The following is a 19,452-nucleotide window of genomic DNA, read 5'->3' as shown; positions in this document are numbered from 1 at the left end:
CACTGTTAGCATCACTACTTCCTGTCCACTTGTGTCTCTATGAGGTTTTAACAGAGTCACGCTGAAAGGAATAAATATTTGAAGATAAGGCAGAAGACAGGGAGCTGTGGGTGGAGGTCATTAACATATTAAAAACGACACAAATAAAATGAATACTTCACCAGAGGACACTTCTGAGTTCAGAAAGAGACACGTTTGTGTCTCTAAGCTAATGCTAATTCTAATTTTGAGGCATAGTAAATATTAAAACAACACCACACGTTGAAGTATTCTCCATATAAAAATAATTGGGTAGGCTGTATTTTAATTAATTTCAATTTTAATAGGTTTATTTTATGTTTTCTGATTTTAGTCAAAGTGTAAAAATAGCTTAGTGGCCACTTTTTGGTACTACAATGATAAAACCCATCCTGCTCAGAAAGCATTTTTTCTCACAGAGCACAATGTAATCATAAACTGCTCGAGTTCAGCTGACAGGACACCTACAGATTTCACAAAGGTCGAACTTTGTGGTGATTTTTATCTATTTTCAGATCATAAACTTTTTCTCAGCTCAAAATCCATCTGTTGTCTTAAAAAACACACAGGACTGGATGTACCGCTAAAGGCTAAACTAGAGACATGCACCATTGAGCACGGCCCAAGTCAATGGGCCATGTTTAGGCCCCGGGGCTTGTGTACAACAGTAGCCGGCTCGTTCCAATCAGAGGGACAGTTTGTGTGACCATTTCACACACACTGTTCCTCTGCGGAATGAAACGTCCATGAGGTTTTTGCAGAGTCATGTTAAAATCTAGAAATCCTGACAGATCAGGCAGTGTACAGGGAGCTGTGCATGGTTGTCACTGACAACATGTTAAACACACTGTCTTTGTGTGTCAATGCTAATACTAATGCTAATTTCAAAGCCTATTAAATGTTTAAATAACACCACTGACTGAAATAATCAACACCTACAATAACTGGGGCGTCCTTACAACAAACTGAAACAGAAGTTTTCCTCCATTGTTTAACACACTGTCAGTGCCATCCTCCTGCATCTCCCTGTCCACTGCCTGATCTGTCAGGATTTATTGATTTTAGTGTGACTCGGCAAAAACCTCATAGACGTTACATTACACCAGAATTGTTCGTGCTGACTGTCCTCTGATTGGAACCAGCCGGCTACTGTTGTTGCACAGAGCCAATTTCATTTTTGCCCAGTTCAGTGGTTGGGGCATTTCAATTTACATGTCATTTTAAATATCAAATAAAATATGATGTTTTTATACTAGAGCTTTTGTTATTGCTTTGATAAAAACTGTTCCTGTGCATATCTCCAGACATCTAAGAAATGATGGATTACACTCAGAGATTCTCAACCAGACTGAAGGAGAATAAAAAACAAAAAAACAAAAAACTTGACCATTGGTACGCCACAGCAAATGGACAAGAATAAATACTAGGCAAAGTGTCTATATTGTGCTTGAGCAGTATAGATGCACAATAAAAAACTAATTATTGGGTAGATTTTAAAGAGAACATACGCATAATAACATTTTACATTCAGAGTGTCCTGTGTTGTCCTGAATCTCACTATGGCCGCCCTCATCTTTTGTACTTACTCACGATTTTTTCTGAAGCCTTTAGATCCATGCTAAGGTTTACAATAGGCAACAAAGTAAATAAAATACTGATCTATTTATGTGAGTTTCTTGCTAAATACTAAAAAGGAAAACCAAACATAATATGCGTTCTTAAGCTGCTACAGAACTACACAAATTGTCAAGTACATCAAATGAAGACTTTCTGAGTATAAGTCAGTGCCCTTTTTGCTGACCCATTTGGCACTTCCTGTATTCTCTCTCCTGATCTGTGCCAGCTCCGCGTATGTGCATCAGCTTGTCTCTAACCTTATCACGGAGGCCATTCATTCCCATCAAGGACACCTCCGTAATAGACTCGTATTGTGCGACTACAGTGGCCGGCTAGTTTGCAAACAGCTTAGCAAGCAGGCCGCGTCCCCCCAACCGCCCCTCCCTTTGCTTTGATTCTCCGCTAAGTGCTTCATCAATCACAATAGAAGACAGATCATTAGGGACTGGTGGCATGACAGGAGCAGCCAAAACATCTACGGCACTGCTCTGGACCACCCCCCAAACCTTTAATTACACTGGGGTTGGCACTTAACAAAGACGCGCAGTGATAAGTGACTTTCTAATAGTTGCCATCAGTTACACAGACTTGTTAATGTCAAGGGCTTTTGAAATGACTCTCTTTGAATCATATCAGAGCAAAGGCAGCCCAAACACTTGAACGCGGGGAAACAAGGTTGGGTAAGTTTATTGATTTGTCCTTGTGTGGCCCGAGCGACGACTGTGCAGGGCTGTCATTCAAATGTCACTACGCTTTAGCCAGTACTTATTGAGACGCTTAGAACTGGCATTGGATTAAGAGTCAAAGGCTGTAATTTGGCTGGAGCTAATTCACTTTTCTGTTGACCTTTCTAAAACTGTGTAGTGTCTAGTTGAGATAATAAACTATACAGAACACAGTTTAGCATTTTTACATGGTGTTTTGGCTGGTTTCACACATTGCATTGACTTACATTAACCTTAAAGATACAGTACACTATATAAATTTCTGGATGGTGGCACATTACCTGCATGAGCCAATGGAAATAAATGTTTTTTTGCAGTACCATCGACTGCACAGAGAAGTAGACTAAGGGAGTGTGAAGCCACCAATAGATTTCGGCTGCAACCAAATGAAGCTCATCGAGGCTAGCTGTCATAGCGGCTAATCTGCAACCAAGAGTCGTATTTAGAAATCAAGGTGTCAAACCAAAGAGCCAATCAGGACTGAGGTTGTTGAAGGTATACGTCTTTTTCTTAGCTTAGCAACAAAGCTGTCAATCAACCCACTTGTGTCAATCAAAACCTCAGGGAAAGAGGACACAGGATTGGTCTGTTATTAATGTTCATATCTGTCCTATTTTAAGCCATATCAGAACTTTAAAAAAATAGTGAGAATCAATTAAAACCAACTCAACTACAAAGGTTCAAATCAGGACTAAACAAGGTGTGTGTGTGTGAACAAGACTTTCACAGGCAGTATCTAATTTGTGTACTATGTAACTTAAAGAAATCTGCCATCTGCTTGTCTCCATGGAGATATAATTGGTTTTAAAAATATATATAACTGACACTTCACACGTCGCCTGTCATAGTGACTAAGAGTGGCTGTTTATGGAAGGGCATCTGGAATAACAACTTTAAAATACAAAAATAAATGTCTGCACACTGTAAAGAGATATATTCAAAAAACACGCTTGCCATTTGTTTTAATTTTTCTGGTCACACTGAAAATGCTTAAGTCAAAACAAATGACCATAGTGATCCCAGCTCTGCTTTGTTCTGCCACTGAACTCTATAAAGCAGTCACACTGGTATTACATTTTTTTTTTATTTTTTTTTTAATATCTTTTCTAAGACATATTATGCAAAATTGACTTTTTGAGCTTGTTATACTGTTTACCTGGAGTTGTATTTTTGAAAATTCGTGTTTATTTTCATTAATGCATTCATCCAAAGGTATATATCTGAGCTCTTAAAAATTCTCCATTTGTATTTTCCCAGATAAAAATTTGAAGTTGTCCTGTGCAGTTTTTAAGACCATCAAATTATTATCCTAATGAACACACGGCTGTATCATCCCATTCACGGGGGATTAGGTCTTAATTAGTCTATTTTCTGACAGCAGAGAGAGCTCTAAACGCCAAATGCCTTCATTGGAAATGGAGGTTTAGTTATAAAGTATATTTTCCAAATGTAGACATTATTTTACATTAGAAAATGTGAAGTACTTATTTCAAGGTAACCAAAAGCATTTTTAAAAGAATTAAAGCTACAGGAATTCATAATATGTGATCTTCAAGGTTTATGCTAAATCAACTCTTTTAAGCTTTGTACCATGTTATAACATTGTTCCCTTCTCAAAAACATGCTTGTTTTCAGAATCATTCATGCATGTTTGAGTGATTTAGAGATCTCTCACAGGCGCCATTTGACTCCTTCTTTCAGTTTGATTTACAAGATCATGTGTCTTGTCTGAGTCTCAGCCCACAAGCCTACGGGACCAGAAAGCAGAGCTCTTCATCCTCTCTCCATACTTTTTAAGGGCCAGTTAAGTTTCTGTGGTGACACTCAAACTTGAATAAAATTTAAGTTGCTTAAGCAACAAGTGCTCTTCACTTAATAATATTAAGTGAAGAGCAAATCTACATTTTAAATGTAACTGAAGGCACATTTCACTTTAGTATATATAGTATATATGTAGCAACATTATATTAATAATACTAATATAACAAATATATAGTATATATGTAGCAACATTATATTAATAATACTAATATAACAAATATATAGTATATATGTAGCAACATTATATTAATAATACTAATATAACAAAAGAAAAGGTTAAATCTGTCAACTGGACAAAAAGTTGTAGGAGTGAAGACGTTTTGCTGCTCATCCAAGCAGCTTCTTCAGTTCTGCTCAGATTGCTGCTGGTGGACACTGCCTTATATTGATCTGGAGGAAGGAGCTAACTACACTGAAACTGTAAACAGCTACTGTTTACAGTGTCAGCTTTAATCGGCCATGTCCACTTGACAGATTTAACTTTGGTTTTACTATGGATCAGACCTGGGCAACTGAGGGATTAAACAGACTGATATAACAATTAAATGTCTGCACGTTTATGTGTCAGAGAATTTCAGAAAAAAAACAAAAAAACAAATAGAGGCAGAAACAGTCTGCAGGCTACATGAACTAAAAATATCCATGTGAAGAACTTTGAGCTTATTATGTTCACTGTTCAGTAATATAAAAAATACTGTCTCAGAAGTAGGCCTATCAGTTAATCAAGAACATTTTTGACCCATGTACATAAATAATAGTTTCAGAGTGACATATAAAGTTTTGTTTAATGATTTGCTTCCTTTCTGTGGTGATTTGCTGTTAAAATTCAAAGTAATTGTGCTTACGTTACACATATACTGTCGCTATCTCGTTTATTACTCTCTAAAGTAACCATTTAATTACCCAAAAAAATCATTAAAAATACACTCCAGCTGTTTTTTCCAAGTAAAAATTAGTTATGATCAGCCTTATTTGTCCTGCAAATTACTGAATGCACCCAGAGCCAGTATTATAAGCTATTCTCTTCCACAGGGCTCAAAATCACCAACACAGACTCCCAACTGTGCAGTCACAGCAAACTACTGTCCCTTTTACACAACACACGGTGGCCAAACAGGACATTTACTAAACACACAGCTATCAGAATCACATTACAAACATGTGTACACTACATGAGAGTGATGCTACACTTGCAAAATTAGCTGCACTTATGATCAGTAACGTGAGCAGAAGGCTGTGTCGTCTTTTAGCCATCTTTACATTCCAGATGCACGTCCTTCCTGCTGTAGCCGTCTGTTTCTACTCCCATCACAGAACAATCACTAAATAACAATGTTTATCCATACAATCCAGAAGAAGTAGCATATTCCCTCATGTGTGTTTAAACAGCGAGTGTTCAACGTGTGCCAGCACTAAACCAATGAGATGCCAGGAAAGTCTTTATGGCTGCCTAACAATGCTTCTGATTGGTCACCTTTACTGTCAGTCTCTTTTTTTAGGCACTCACTGTCTCTAATCCCTCGTTCCAGTCTGGTTTTACTTCTCAAAACAAAGTCCAGTTGACAGATTTAACTTCGGCTTTTGCAATGGATCAGACCTGGACAACTAAGGGAGTGCACAGACATCTTAAAACAACGGGAAAACTTTGCAGCTGAGCCTGATCTGTGACCTCTGCTGAGACTCACAGTAAAATCAGGAGCCTGTTACACTCACAGTAACTATAACAACATTACAACAGAGGAAAAACTCATAGTTAGATTACTCGTTACTGGTAAACAGTAATCTAACTAAATGGTGTTATTCCCAACACTGACGCTTACTATGGATTGTTTTAGTGGAATAAACGTGTTGTCCGGCTAAACAAGGACAGCAGAAAGCAACTCTATGACTCAGTGACAAGGCAGGGATCAATAAGACTGAGAATAACACAGTAAGTGCTATTATTTAATGTTAGTGGTTAAGCTCTAAAGTCCTTTGTGAGGCATGCACGTGATGTTTTGTGCTGTTAGACCTGGATATGCTTCATACAGACGTTCATGATTTAGCACTCCATTATTTGAGCAGTTTTTGCCCTGTAATAGCCACTGACTGAAGGAGACTTCAGCGATCTGTGCTCTGTAGAGTGGCTACGATTTGACTTGAATGCAGCCAGATGGAGTTAAAAGTGACTGACAGGGCAAAGGTTTTCATAGAGAATGTAAGGTGTATTGTGGAGTAGAGTGCTGTTATGTATGAGCCCCATGGCCACAGCATGAAAATATAAAGCCTGTGCGTTAGTAATGCTGCAGGATGGTGTCTTTTATTCCGTTACGCTCGGCTCTGGTCATGCAGGGGAGGCCGGGCTCGTTCCCCCCGTAGGCCACCACGTAGCTACACCACTGGATCTAAATATCTTATGTTAGCAATTAATACCCCATATAAGTGTAATACCCGCTCTTTAAACAACCCGCTGTTTGAATGGAGCTCCTTAGACGCAGACAGGAGCAGATGCACCGAGGATGTCCCATAGTCACAGGAGCACACAGCCTTGAATAAACAGGGAGCCTAAATGAGGATCTGTACAGCGGGCGCTCTCATGGTGTAAGCAGAACATGCCCTTCTGTCCTCCCTGCCCACCTGCTTAATGGGAGACTATGCTGTGTCAATACAGAGCACCTTGGCTAATGGTGAAGCTAATGCTGCTGATATAAACATATCCGCTAATGCCCAGTGCTTTGCCAGAACAAATTTAACTCAAGCCAAAAAACTGACTTTGCAAAAGAAAACAATATGCCAAAATCCCTTGTTAATTAAGACCTACACTGCAAAAAATATGCAAAATCGTGCAGAAAGAAATAAGCCTTAAAGGTTCTATATTAAACAAAAAGGGCTCGTGAGCTTTTAGCAATGTTACAATGTTGTTGCCTTGCCTAAAACATATCTGGAGTTGTGTTTTCTTTCATTCACACATGTTTGAGTAACACTTTATTATTGATGTGTCTACATCTCCAAAGCTCAAAATGCTCTGTTCCACCTTGTGATGTCATGTAGTAACAGTTTTCAAGTTAACATCTACCTTTTTTACCTTTAGTTCAGCAAATTGGATGATTCTAGTGGAGTTTAAAAACACAGTGAAGCACTTCCTGTATTACCACATGACATCACAAGGTGTAACTGAGTGTTTTCACTCTGAGAGAAGAACTCAGCCTAAATATGCAGGGTTTGTGTTTTAAACATGTGTGAAACAAAACACAACTCCAGGTCTGTTTTTGATGAGGAAACAACATTATAACATAGATCAGAAAACAGCGTAATATGGGCGCTTTAAGAGGAGAGGTAAAACATGAACAAATGTACCACTAAAACTGGGACTGCAAATCGAAACATGGTATTTGTTGTGAAAATTGTTGCTTGGTGACTGCAGTTCAAACTTGAATGCACGGTTGAATGACACAGTGTCTGCAACTCTATGTTTATGACAATGACTCAGTTGAGGGCAGCTTGAAGGTTCATACGTAATTTTCTGTTGGGCTGTACACAAGCAACTTGTTGCCATGGAGATGTTATACACTATGGCATTAAAGAGCAAATCTGTACCTATTTTTGTCAAAAACATGCCTTTTGTTTTGCTCACATGCATTTCCCTAATGAAACTACTGCACATCAGATTTGTGAAGTTGTAGTGTATTGTTTTGTGTCATGTTTTTGTATATTTAAGGAAAACAGTCATGTAGGGTTGTGAGCTGAGCTTTGAACAGAATCTTACTGCAAACCATAAGGAGGATTCGAATACGGCTTGGGAGAAATCACTGAATTACTGAAACATACATCTTCAGGCATGTATTTGATGAAGGAACAGCGTTATAACATGAAAATAAAAAGTTGTTTTTGCATAATACTCTTTAAAGTTCACTTTTAAATTGCCCTTAACTGAGTTCCACACTGTTAATAGTACCACACACAATATTGCACACTAAGCCATTTCATAGAGCATTCATGTTTGAACAAAAGTCACCAAGCAACACTTTCCCTGACAAATACCATGTTTTCATACTCAGTCCCATGCTGAGAATAAAGACCTCAAAAGGGTGCATGCTTTTGAATAAACTTTAATTAATGCAGTGAGTGGATTGTTTGGAAGTCTGTTTACACTTTTAACTTGGCACGGTAGTCGCTGTGTTTATAATGAGTTAGGCATGAATAAAGGAATGAATTGACCAAAAGTATTTAACTTTTGAAGCTCTTGATTGTTTTGAGTTGAAAATTATGCCCAATTTCAATACAGCTTCTACAGGTCAAAAAACAAAAATCCGTATTGTTATTGTGTTTGGGAATTGTTTTTGAAATATACTCTTATGTATTTTCCAAGTTTATTATGGCCACTTATGTAAGAATTGGTTTGTTATTAAAACTTCTTCATCTCTTTCCAGGACAAGGTGGGGTGGCAAAAAAAAAAGACAAAAAAAAGAATTCTAACTGTGAGTGGGCTTGCCTTTTGACAGATCTGACCTGTAACTTGCATGATGGCATTGCCTGCTTGTCTTTAATGCCATACTGTGGGACATAGTGCATCTTTAAAAACAGCTACAGACAGACAGGACCAGTTGAACCGACCAGTAGGATTAGTCAAACATGTCTGCGTTAAATAAAACACAACTCGGTTATTTAAAGACAATACGGGTCACAAGATTTTATTTTATTTTATTTATACAAGAAGACCCAAAGAGTGCACTTAGACGCTCTTTTTTTTTGGGCGCCCTGTTCAAAATACAGACAAAATACAAACATAAAACAAACAATAATAAATATGTAAGTCCATTAAAACATTTAAAAACAGGTGCAGATGTGAGTAAAAAAGTAAATTGTTGACAGATGCGTTTGTGGCACCAAAGTATCCAATTTTGCTATTTATTTATTTTATTTATGCATACTTAACGATGGATCTCTAAGTGTATCAGCGCAGAGACTTCTGATTGAGACCGAAAACAGGCTGTAGCTGTGGACAGAATAAGGACAGATTCTTAGAAAGGAGCTGACCACTCCCTGGAGACAAAGTGTGAAGTACAAGTGCTCCCTGGTGACTAAAGGTAACAAAAGGCCTGATCCTGTATAAAGCCTTCTGCCAACTGTATTTATCGAAGCGAGTCAAAGCGGTCTGTGGTGGAGAACAATAACAAAAAGAAGAGACGGACAGTTTGCTAAAAGAAATTTCCCCCGTCGCTATTACTGGGCTTCTGTTATATCCAACATTTTGAGGACTTTATCAAAAGATTTAATATTTAGTTTTAAAGGGTCCATATTACACTATTGTCTGAGCTGCGTTATAATGTTGTTTCCTCATCACAAACAGACCTGGAGTTGTGTTTTGCTTCATTCACACATGTTTAACACACAAATCCTGCATATTTGGACTAACGTCTTGATGACATCACAAAGTGGAACAGATCATTTTGACCTTTGGAGATGTAGACAGACTAATAATCAAGTATTACTCAAACGTGTAAAAGAAACAAAACATAACTTCTGGTATGTTTTTGAGGAGGTAACAACATTCTAACATGGCTAAAAGCTCACAAGAGTCAATTTTGCTTAATATAAGACCCTTTAAATTATTTTTATCATTCTGAAATCCCTGTAGTGATGTCTTTGTCAGATTCTCAAGAGAGTCGCCATGCTGGTTGTAGCAGTTTCAGTGATTCTATTGTGTTACAAGATGTTACAAGTTATGGCAGCAATCAGTTAAACACTTACCTGAGTAACTTAAAATGTATTCTTCTGATCTTTTGAAATAACTTTTACTTGCATTTGAGTAATACTATTCTGAAGCAACAATTCTCTTCCCATTGTAGACAACTCAGTGACAAAAGCTTTATGTTCAATCTATAAACGGTCTTTTTAATATAATAATGGTAAATGGTATTGCACTTTTCTGCCTTCAAGGTACTCAAAGAACTTTACATCAAGAAACCACTTACCCATTCACTCTCACATTCCACCAGCGAATGCAGACAGGCAAGATTTGAACCAGATGGCGAGATTTCAACTAACAACCTTCTGATCAGTGGACAAACACTACCAACTGAGCTACTGTCGCTAATTACTTTTTCATGGTTCTAAATCCAAGAAGTTGCGCAATGTTTAATGTTTTGTTTGGAATCAACTCAGAAATCTGTTTATTGTGACTATTTGGAGCCATATATTTTAGTACTTTAATAATTTTATAAGAAACATTTAGTACTTTTACTGGCGAAATTTGCGCTCCCGCTGAGTATCAGGGCACATTTGGAGATTTATATTAGTTCATTCACATGTACGTCTAAGCTGTGCTACAAACAAGTTAAATGAGTGTATCCCACCTACTGTTAAAGCATCTGTTCAGGTTAAAATCATGACCATTTGAAGAAAGTGATTTTATTTTCAGTCCTGCGCCAGACAGTTTTCATTTGTGCAGGTCAGAGCTCTCCCTCATTAAGAGGAAAGTGAGAAAAGTTTGTGTTGAACCGTGAACTTAAACTTGTGACAGTAGCTTGTTTTAGAAACTTTAAGAACATGTTGGAGCAAATATATCTGGCTTTCTAAATGTTTGACACAAATGGTTCCTTTTTGTTTTAACTGTGAGGATATAGTATGATTTCAGGATTTTGTTGTTTACTTAACCAAAGGTGACTGCCATACGTCAACCACCTCCAATCACAAATGTTTTGCCCAAGGACACAACAGTACAAACTTCTTGGAGATGGAATCTAACTGCCAACCTTTGTTTAATATGTTTGCTTCAGTCGGTTCTGAAGTTCTGCTGCAAATGCATTGAGTTCAGTTCATTTAAAAAGTAAGATTTACTTCTGCTGCTTTATTATAATATATTGTTTATGCTCTTCTGTATTGTAAAAAGTGGTTCAAATTGTTAAATCATAAGAAGTGCAGGTACGTGCACATCACTAGTGCTAAACTAAGCTACTGTGAACTTAGAAAACGACACAAACAGAATGTAATTTCCAATATGGCTTTGGGAAATGATTTTTATATAACACTTTTCTACTTTCAAGGTACTCAAACCGCTTAATGTCAAGGAACCACTCAGCTATTCTCACACATTATTCATACACCAGTGTACACAAACACTGGGGGCAAAGTGGGATAAGTGTCTTGCCTAAGGACACAATAACAGCAGTCATCTGTGGGAGCTGAAATCGCACTGCCAACCTGTGGGTCAGTAGATCTGACTGCTCTACCAATGTTTATGTCGAGTGCGGGATTCGAACCACCAACCTTCGGATCAGTGGATCTGACAACTGAGCTACTGTCGCCCTAAAAACCTTTTACATGTATTTCTAGACCAGAGTAATTCAGGAAAGATCCATGATTGATTGGTCCTTTGATACTTGTCCAAATGAGTTTCAAGTTTTGAGACTAGCTTTAGTATCGATTAGTATCTGGTTTGGCCTTTAAAAACCCAAGTAGTTAACAAATATGGTACTGCACGGTCCATGTCATTCATACTTTACACAGTCAAACTCCCTCACAGCTGCATGTTCCTCTTGACTTTCCCTGTAATGAAATTTCAGAGTTGTGAAATGGTTTTGGGGGGTTTCTTCACGCAGATTCTGTGGTCCCTCTAAACCTGTGTACACTGCCTTCATTTTCCACTCTCATTCTCATTTTGAACCCCTGGGCTGACACCATTCATATTAATATTCAGTGTATTTGAGAGTAGCCGACAGCACAGTACACCTCTATATGGATGCTGCGTAGGCCTCGGTGTTAGTGCCTCCGGAGAGTTATGGGGCTTATTCCAGCAGACAGCGCGGATGGAGAGATTACATGCATATCCAATCCCACAGGAGCTGTAGCTTTGGCTGCTCTTTAAAGGCCGATCAATGAAAGAAACATGACCCGTGCTGTCCATCTGTGTGCAGAGGACAACAAAATGGTTCAGGGAAAACTGTAGGAGACGTGTACTGTGTGATAGTATCCAAGTGATAGCTGTAGAAATGATTCACAAAGCTGCCATTTCTGATCTTAACCGAGTAATAAAATAAAGATTGAGATTCAAAGGTTAAGCATATGGTCTGTCTAGTAATAATAATGTAGGAGATTTAAATAGCTTTTCTCTGGGACAGTGGAAGCTGCTATACCAAACATGTTCTTGGAGGTGATGAACTATTCTAGCCACAGCTGCCCTGGGGCTGACTGACTGATTCTGTGGTAACGGATTATTTAAATTCCATCATCACTTCCTATTATAGGCAAGGTAAGGGAAATATTTTGGCTCGTAAAACCTTTATGGTAGCAAAGGCTGGAAAAAAACAACCTTTCAGTCAGTTGGTGATTGAACTACTATCTCACACATCTGCTGTCAACATTCTAAAAGTATTACTGAAATGTCTCCATGTTGAATTATTGGTCAACAAAAGAGCTGTGTGTGTGTTGTGGTTCAAATTTTTATTAAGAGCAGGCACGCCTCTCCACAGATGTGAGCTGTAATATGGCCTGGTGGTATTACTTACTGCTCTCCAAGTTCTTGTGATTACCATTAGGACAATAGGACTAGTGATAGGACATTCGGCTCTTTTATGGGATCCGAATCTTTTGGATCTGTTCATTTCAGAGAGCCATTCAAAAGACTGGCGCTTTTATTCTTCATTTATATGACAGAAGCCGATGTGAGAACTAATTTATCCACAAACTAATCACAGAAAGAAATGACCAAGGCTTAAATGTGCTTAAAACTGTTCAAACTGAGAGCGGGAATGTGTTTACCCTTCGAAATTCTGCATAATCTGAGTAAAACGCTGCAAATCTGTTATTATGATGTCAAATGTTTTTTTTGTGCTCAAAGCTCTCACTCGTGTTGCTTGCTCTGCTTCTGTGCTGATTCTTGTGTCAGTTCAGCGTTAATCAGTATAAAAATGCACACAAATTAAAAAGGAAAAGATTTGGCTCTTTTAAAAAATGAGATCCGGATCCAGTGTTCACATTAAGGAACTGTTCAAGTACACTTTATTGGCCCATAGAGAAATTTGACCTCTGCATTTGACCCAATCCTCAATGGAAACCTTCTAGGAGAAAACACAGTGCACCTTTAATGCGCACACACAATATCCCATAAGTACTATAACATTAGGAAAAACAGGAACAGGTGGTCATATTGTTTTGGCTGATCACTTACTTATTAGAGTCTAAATGTAAAAATCACACCACATCACATTCAGCTGAACTGCATACGTTTAGGTGGATGTGTAGCTCGTGGGCCATGATTTAATGACTACCTCCGCACCTGTGCAAATGGTTGAACAAAGCAGAACGCTGAAAACGCAGAAGGGGCTGTGCATTGGTGCTGACTCCGGCGCTTTGACGGATTTCGCTGTGGGCACAGGCTACCTTCAATGTCTCAAACCATTAGTGATTTCTGTAGTACTAAAGCACCGCTCCAGGGCCCCCATTTCCTTGCATTAACGTCTAGTTTCCACCACAGAAAATCAAAGGCAAATTCAAATGCTCCTGCCTCGCATTGGATACACAAAACAGCCAGGTTCGAGAGAGAGAGAGAGAGAGGGCCAAGGGGCTTTTCGTCTGTCAAAATGAAACCACGAGATAAGCATCGGGTGTGTTTCAAAGCAGAACAATTTATTATCAAGAAACAATATCAAACAAGAAGGAGAGAAAGATGTCCGTGTGTTTCATAAACTTGTTTTTTGCAGAAATTTGATCATTTCGACGCCCCCAGCTCACGCAAGATGATTTATTAAGCTGGGAGATTCTTTCATTTAATCCTACGCCCCTAGTTACAATTTTTCATATTTTCTTGTGTAAATATAGCACTGTCGGTAGGTGTAGAAACCAGATCACAGCAAAGATATGAGACGCAATACAAAGAGGGATTTCAATGTTATTTAGCTAAAGTGCAGTTCATCTCCCTTAAGGTCCATGTAAGTAGTAGCTCCTTGAGAGTCCAAAAACACAGAGGAATCCACTGGCACGTGTTGTAATGTAATTGAAAGTGTCAGTTTGGAGGTATCTGATATTTCCATTGTGCTTGAGGTAATGAGGAAGAGGGTTGACCTGGATACATTAATTATTCAATGTAATGATTATGGTAAAGCAGATAGCCTCATAAGCACTTTCACTAGTTTTACATAAACCCAGATAGTTCAAGATCTAAGGTATGTAGGTCAATAGATTGATTGCTATGTTTTACCGACTCAGACAAATGCATACAAATAAGAAATAGGCAACATAATCATCATTTTGATTGATTACTAACTGGCCTATAGTCCCACATAAAGATGGGACTACAGGTTAAAAATACCTAAATAGTGAAAAATGCCTAAATGTAACTGTAGGGATTTTACTGAGTTTGCCTAAGTCGAATTGTGATGTGCAGTACGCTGAATTGGGTCAGCGTATTTTCAAAACTGCAGCACCCCCGGTCTGCACTTTCTATCAAATAGGAAAAAGAAATAGCACATCATTTTTCTTTTGCTACAATAGTGGAATTTGTAGTTAAAACAAAAACATATACTATGTTTGTCTCGCTAGAACCCTCATGTCTCTTATTCTCACTCACATAACCAAAACATTATAATTCTGTACAAAATCCACCAAAATCCAGTCCTCATTGGTTTATAGTCTTGAGACAATGATAAGCTAGGGGGTTTTTAACTGGCAGGTATATAGCTAATCCTGCGGTATTAAAAGCCTGTGGACAAGAGCTCAGATTTGGAGAATTAAAACAGCATTTTTTATTTGTTAGAAGGTTTATTTCTTGAAAGTTTCCGTATATAATTAGATTAGTTGACACGCCCCCTGTTGTATTCTCACATACAGATGCTATCAACGTTACAAAGGCCAGGTAAGGGGAGACCACAGGTAAACAAGAACCAAATAAAATTACAAATGGTAGCTTTAAAGCCCTAGTTATTTGTTTTTAAGGATTGATTGATTAATACAAAAGAAAAGATCATGATTCCCTCTTTCCCATGTCGCCCAGTCCTGCAAGAAGTTTCATAATACAAACAAATCAGAATCAGATTGTCAAAACATGGCTGATCATATGTCAAACGTATAGATATAGAAACAGGGATACTTCCAAACTGACCATTTCAAACACCTTTAAACATGAACCAATCCATTGTCCTCCTCTGGTCCACAAAGTCCCATGTGTCTTGTGTCTTATTGCCAGTTGAATGTACGCCTGACCAGCCTGAAAAAGGTCCTGTTATGTTCCCTTAGGAAAGCCCTCAGCTGCTGCAGGACGGAGTTATTGACCGCTGGGTGTGGTCGTCCCTTCGACTCGTGAAGACATCGCTCACGTCCATCACTCCGAATGCAGTAAAAACCTTTTGTCTGGTTGAAGTAGAAATTGGACGATACTATCCTGGGCGGTAGGTTTAGGAAGTTCTCAACTTTCTGTAGCTCTGGTAAAGGATCCTGAATGAGCGCATCGCCGTCTACAATATGGATCTGCTCGAGGGGGAAATGCCTCAACCAATTTCGGATATGGACATCGTAGAGGCTTCTTTGAATGGCTTTGTATCGCATATTCAAAACGCCATTTCGGACGAGTAAGTTCTCAATCGCTTGCACCGGTTTGTGGTTCTCCAAGCGGTTGAAGTAGACTTGGGTGTAGTCGGAAATCACTCGTTCCGTTGGATCTCGCAGGATTAGCAGGAGTTTGATGGAGGAATTCATGGCACAGATGCGTTCCGGAGCAAGAGCAGAGGTGAAGTATCCTGGCGTTTTCTCGATCGTAATCTGGTTGGGATAGGAATACGGCATCAAATCGCGATACCACTCGAAGCCTTTAGCGTAATTCTCATCCCAGTCGAAAAAATGGACTTCGGTCGCGGCTGCTGCAACTTCTGGATGGATGTCAAGCATTTCTAGCAACGCTCTAGTTCCTCCTTTGCGAACGCCGATGATGATGCTCTGAGGGGCTCTTTTGCTTGTCCCGGGAGGTGGAGAAGTTGAAACATCTGACATATTGCTAGCTTGGATTGAATCAAGTTCGATGGGGTCTATGCCAAATTCTTCCTGTAGGAACTCAGGCGGTGCACCGTGAATTTGGACAACAAAAAGGAATGCAAATGACAAAAAGTAAGACATTTTGGGTTGGTGTTGGATTTCTAGATGATGGGTTGAATATTAAATTTTGCTGGTCTATCTGAGTTGAGTAGTATCAGGAGCAGTTGAACTTGTAGTCTTTGTGCGCCATTGGAATCGAATGGGGGTTGAAACCATCTTCAGTCCATAACGCATCTGTAAAGGAGACAAAGAGAAAAGAAAAAGACACTTAGACTACAGGTATAGAAAGCCCATTTTACACAGAAATAGCTGCTGAATCCATAAGTGCATTATCACAAAAGGATCATCTGTATTCATCTTTTTATGCATCGCGTTTCATCCAACTCTCTCTCTCTTCTCCTCTCTTCCTTGAACTCCATAAAGTCACTTCCAATAGATACCGTAATGTCTTTGTCTGAGAAACATTTGGCCGGGCAGCACGTTGGTGTCGGAGATTGCGAGATATGGCAACTCGCCCACTGAACAAGGCCAGGGTGCTTTGTCTTGCCTTCCCGCAGGTCAAAATTTGGGCTAAAATCGATAGAAGTTTCATAGGTCCCTAGTGCGTTCAATTCAAACCTCCCCCAGTTCAGAGATAGATGCGTTCATAGCAGGAAGCCAAATGAGTTCCCACTTCCAGGTGACTTTGATTTTCAATGAGACGAGGCAGATCAATACAGAGAGAATGAACCCTCGCAGAAGCAATAAGAAAGATTTGGGGTATTAAATAAGATTGGTAATATTGAAGAAGAGACTTAAAACTGTGAGAGCACTGGCTGTTCTGTTTGAAAACTTGAGAGAGATGAAAAACTTAAGAAATATATCAAAACTTTAACTATTTAAAGGCCCTGTACCCTATTTTTCCTCACGTATCTGAGCACAATTTGTCATGCCCCAGTGCAGATATACTGTATAAGCAGCTCTTGAAGTCAAAATAAGTCAGCTGCGTACTATCTACATCTAATTATAGAGCATTTTATTGTCCGTTAATCAGGAAGTGTACTGTTAGCATGCTAGGTGTTAGTTGTAAGCATTGCCATGACAGCAGACTCCACTCTTCTCCTTCTGAAACGCACTTATAAACTCATCATGGTGAATAATTAGGTAAGTGAGGAATAATTTTTGGACCACTTCAAACCGTTTAAAAGGAACTAGTTCTGTTTTTACATTTTTAAGACGGTAAAAATCAGGTATAGCGCCTTTAAGAGGTATTATATTATATTGTACTGTTGTATGTAACTTCTCCAGTAGGATCCACCAACTGCTTTTGTCCATGGAGATGTTAAAGCTTTGCCTGGAATATTCCACAGTATGGCATAAAATTTATTAGACCAAGTTACATGTCTAATCTGTGTATTTATGAGCTATAACCAACATTAACTGAAGAAATACAAGACAGACAACATGGGTGGCATACTGTAAAATATTCCATGCAAAGCCATAACATTTTTATTAGAGACAAGCTAGTTCCAGACTCTCCTCCCAAAATGTTACATAGAGTAGCTTTAAAGATGGCCTCCAAAATTCAAATAGCCCCAAAGTTGAGTGTGCATTTACTTTCCACAGAGCCTTAGTTAAACAAAGTCATAAAAAACAAAAGTAGTTGGATTAATGCCTTTTTGGCAGTGGAAGTAGGGCAGGTTGTACAAAAGTTGCCAGTTCATGCCCCTTTCCGTTGGGAAAATGTGAGTTTTTGTTAGTGTGAATACTGAACTAATTTTGGAACATTTGCAGAAGAAACGTACTACTGCAATGATAAATACTTGCCGACAGCTTTTTAATGCGGTATTTTGAAATGGTTTAATACATTTTAGCAATTAAAATTGTCTGAATATTGAAACATGAGTACAAAATTTAACCCTGAAAATCTTTGTATCATCTTACATAAAATTAGTTTGTGAAAAGCCAAAAAAATTAAATTAGGCTGTTCCATTAATATGATGAATGACTTGGGTTTATATTACATTAACAGGCTTGATTAGCTTCTGAAATATCAAAAGAAGACTATCATTCATTCAAAAAATTCTCATTCACCACTACCACCACCATTCAATCACAAACACACCACAATTACAAAAGCAAGAAGGCGGAGAAGGTGAAGTGTCTACCTCAAGGACCCAAAACAAAATGCACTGGTTGGAGCGAGGATCAGACCATAAAGCACTGACGCTTACAATGTGTGACTAAAAATGAAACAAAAGCAATTAAAATAGTTAATAAAGGTGTAATATAGAACTTTTCTGGTGAAAGGTATGACGCCAGTATGGTATTAATATGATCTATCTCCAAGGAGACAAGCAGGACATGACACCCAGCCAACTTACAGGACAGATCTGTGGAGAGGAGACCCTGCTCAGTATAAGAACTGAAGTTTTTAAGATTTTTTTTTGGTAATAAAACACTTACAATTGAATAAATGCAAGATATATTAGTTTAATGCTATACCGTGGAACATTCCAGGCAAAACAATAACATTTAAAAGTGTAAACCACGCATCATTTATTTTAATATATGCTTTGCCATACGCCTTGTTGGCATTACTGTTTCTTGTTTTCACAACTTGTCTGAAGTGTTTTCTTTATCTATCCAAGAAATAACATATGCTAAAAATGTTCTTTTATTATGTAGCGAGTGTTGAGGACATGAATTCAATTTCTAAATGTCACCACGGTAATTAGAGGCAAAGTTTTAGAGTGTGATGCTGAGAAGGAGCGAAGAGTGCACTGAACCAGTCAAAACACCGAGAGAGGTATGCAAACATGCAGCGGCAGCAAAGGTCAGGGAGGAGGCACTAAACAGGTCAGGTGGTTCCAGATTAGAACGGCACATTACGCACAATTCTGTCAAAGCAAAGGTTAGTTACTCAAGAAACATTACCTGAAGTTTTTCTAGTCGGAAAATACATTGTAGTTAATGGACTGTCCTAATTTATTTATAAATTGGACTATTCTCGCAGCGTGACTCACCGGCTGTCAACTTGTCCCTTTGTGTTTTATTTCAATACAAGTTTAACAATCTCTGTAATCTTTTTTGGAACACTTTGACAACATCTGTGGTCGTAATAATAATATTACAAATTGCATTTTCACACCATACGCAGTCCTGTTGTTAAGCAGTGCATTTGTACATTTTGTATATACTGACAGAGTAATGGGGATGGACTCTAATCCACTGCAGCATATGTTGGCAAAAGATAAATGTTTAAGACCAGGTAGTCAAATCTTTTTTT

At 38.5% G+C, this 19,452-nt stretch overlaps 1 protein-coding gene across 1 annotated transcript in view; it reads right to left on the bottom strand.

Annotated features, from left to right (window-relative positions):
- Positions 1-13,773: 13,773 nt before the first annotated feature.
- Positions 13,774-19,452, bottom strand: part of hs3st1l1 (heparan sulfate (glucosamine) 3-O-sulfotransferase 1-like1) — a 74,951-nt gene continuing 69,272 nt past the window's right edge. Inside the window, exon 2 of the mRNA XM_055227044.1 lies at positions 13,774-16,418. Coding sequence (XP_055083019.1) covers positions 15,333-16,265 — 933 coding nt within the window. The 5' untranslated portion in view covers positions 16,266-16,418 and the 3' untranslated portion in view covers positions 13,774-15,332. The remainder of the gene's footprint in view (positions 16,419-19,452) is intronic.

The sequence above is a fragment of the Periophthalmus magnuspinnatus genome, chromosome 15 (genome assembly GCF_009829125.3).
Source record: "Periophthalmus magnuspinnatus isolate fPerMag1 chromosome 15, fPerMag1.2.pri, whole genome shotgun sequence".
Lineage (NCBI taxonomy): Eukaryota > Metazoa > Chordata > Actinopteri > Gobiiformes > Gobiidae > Periophthalmus > Periophthalmus magnuspinnatus.
Note: the sequence above shows the minus strand (reverse complement) of the source record. Positions and strands in the feature narration are given on the sequence as shown.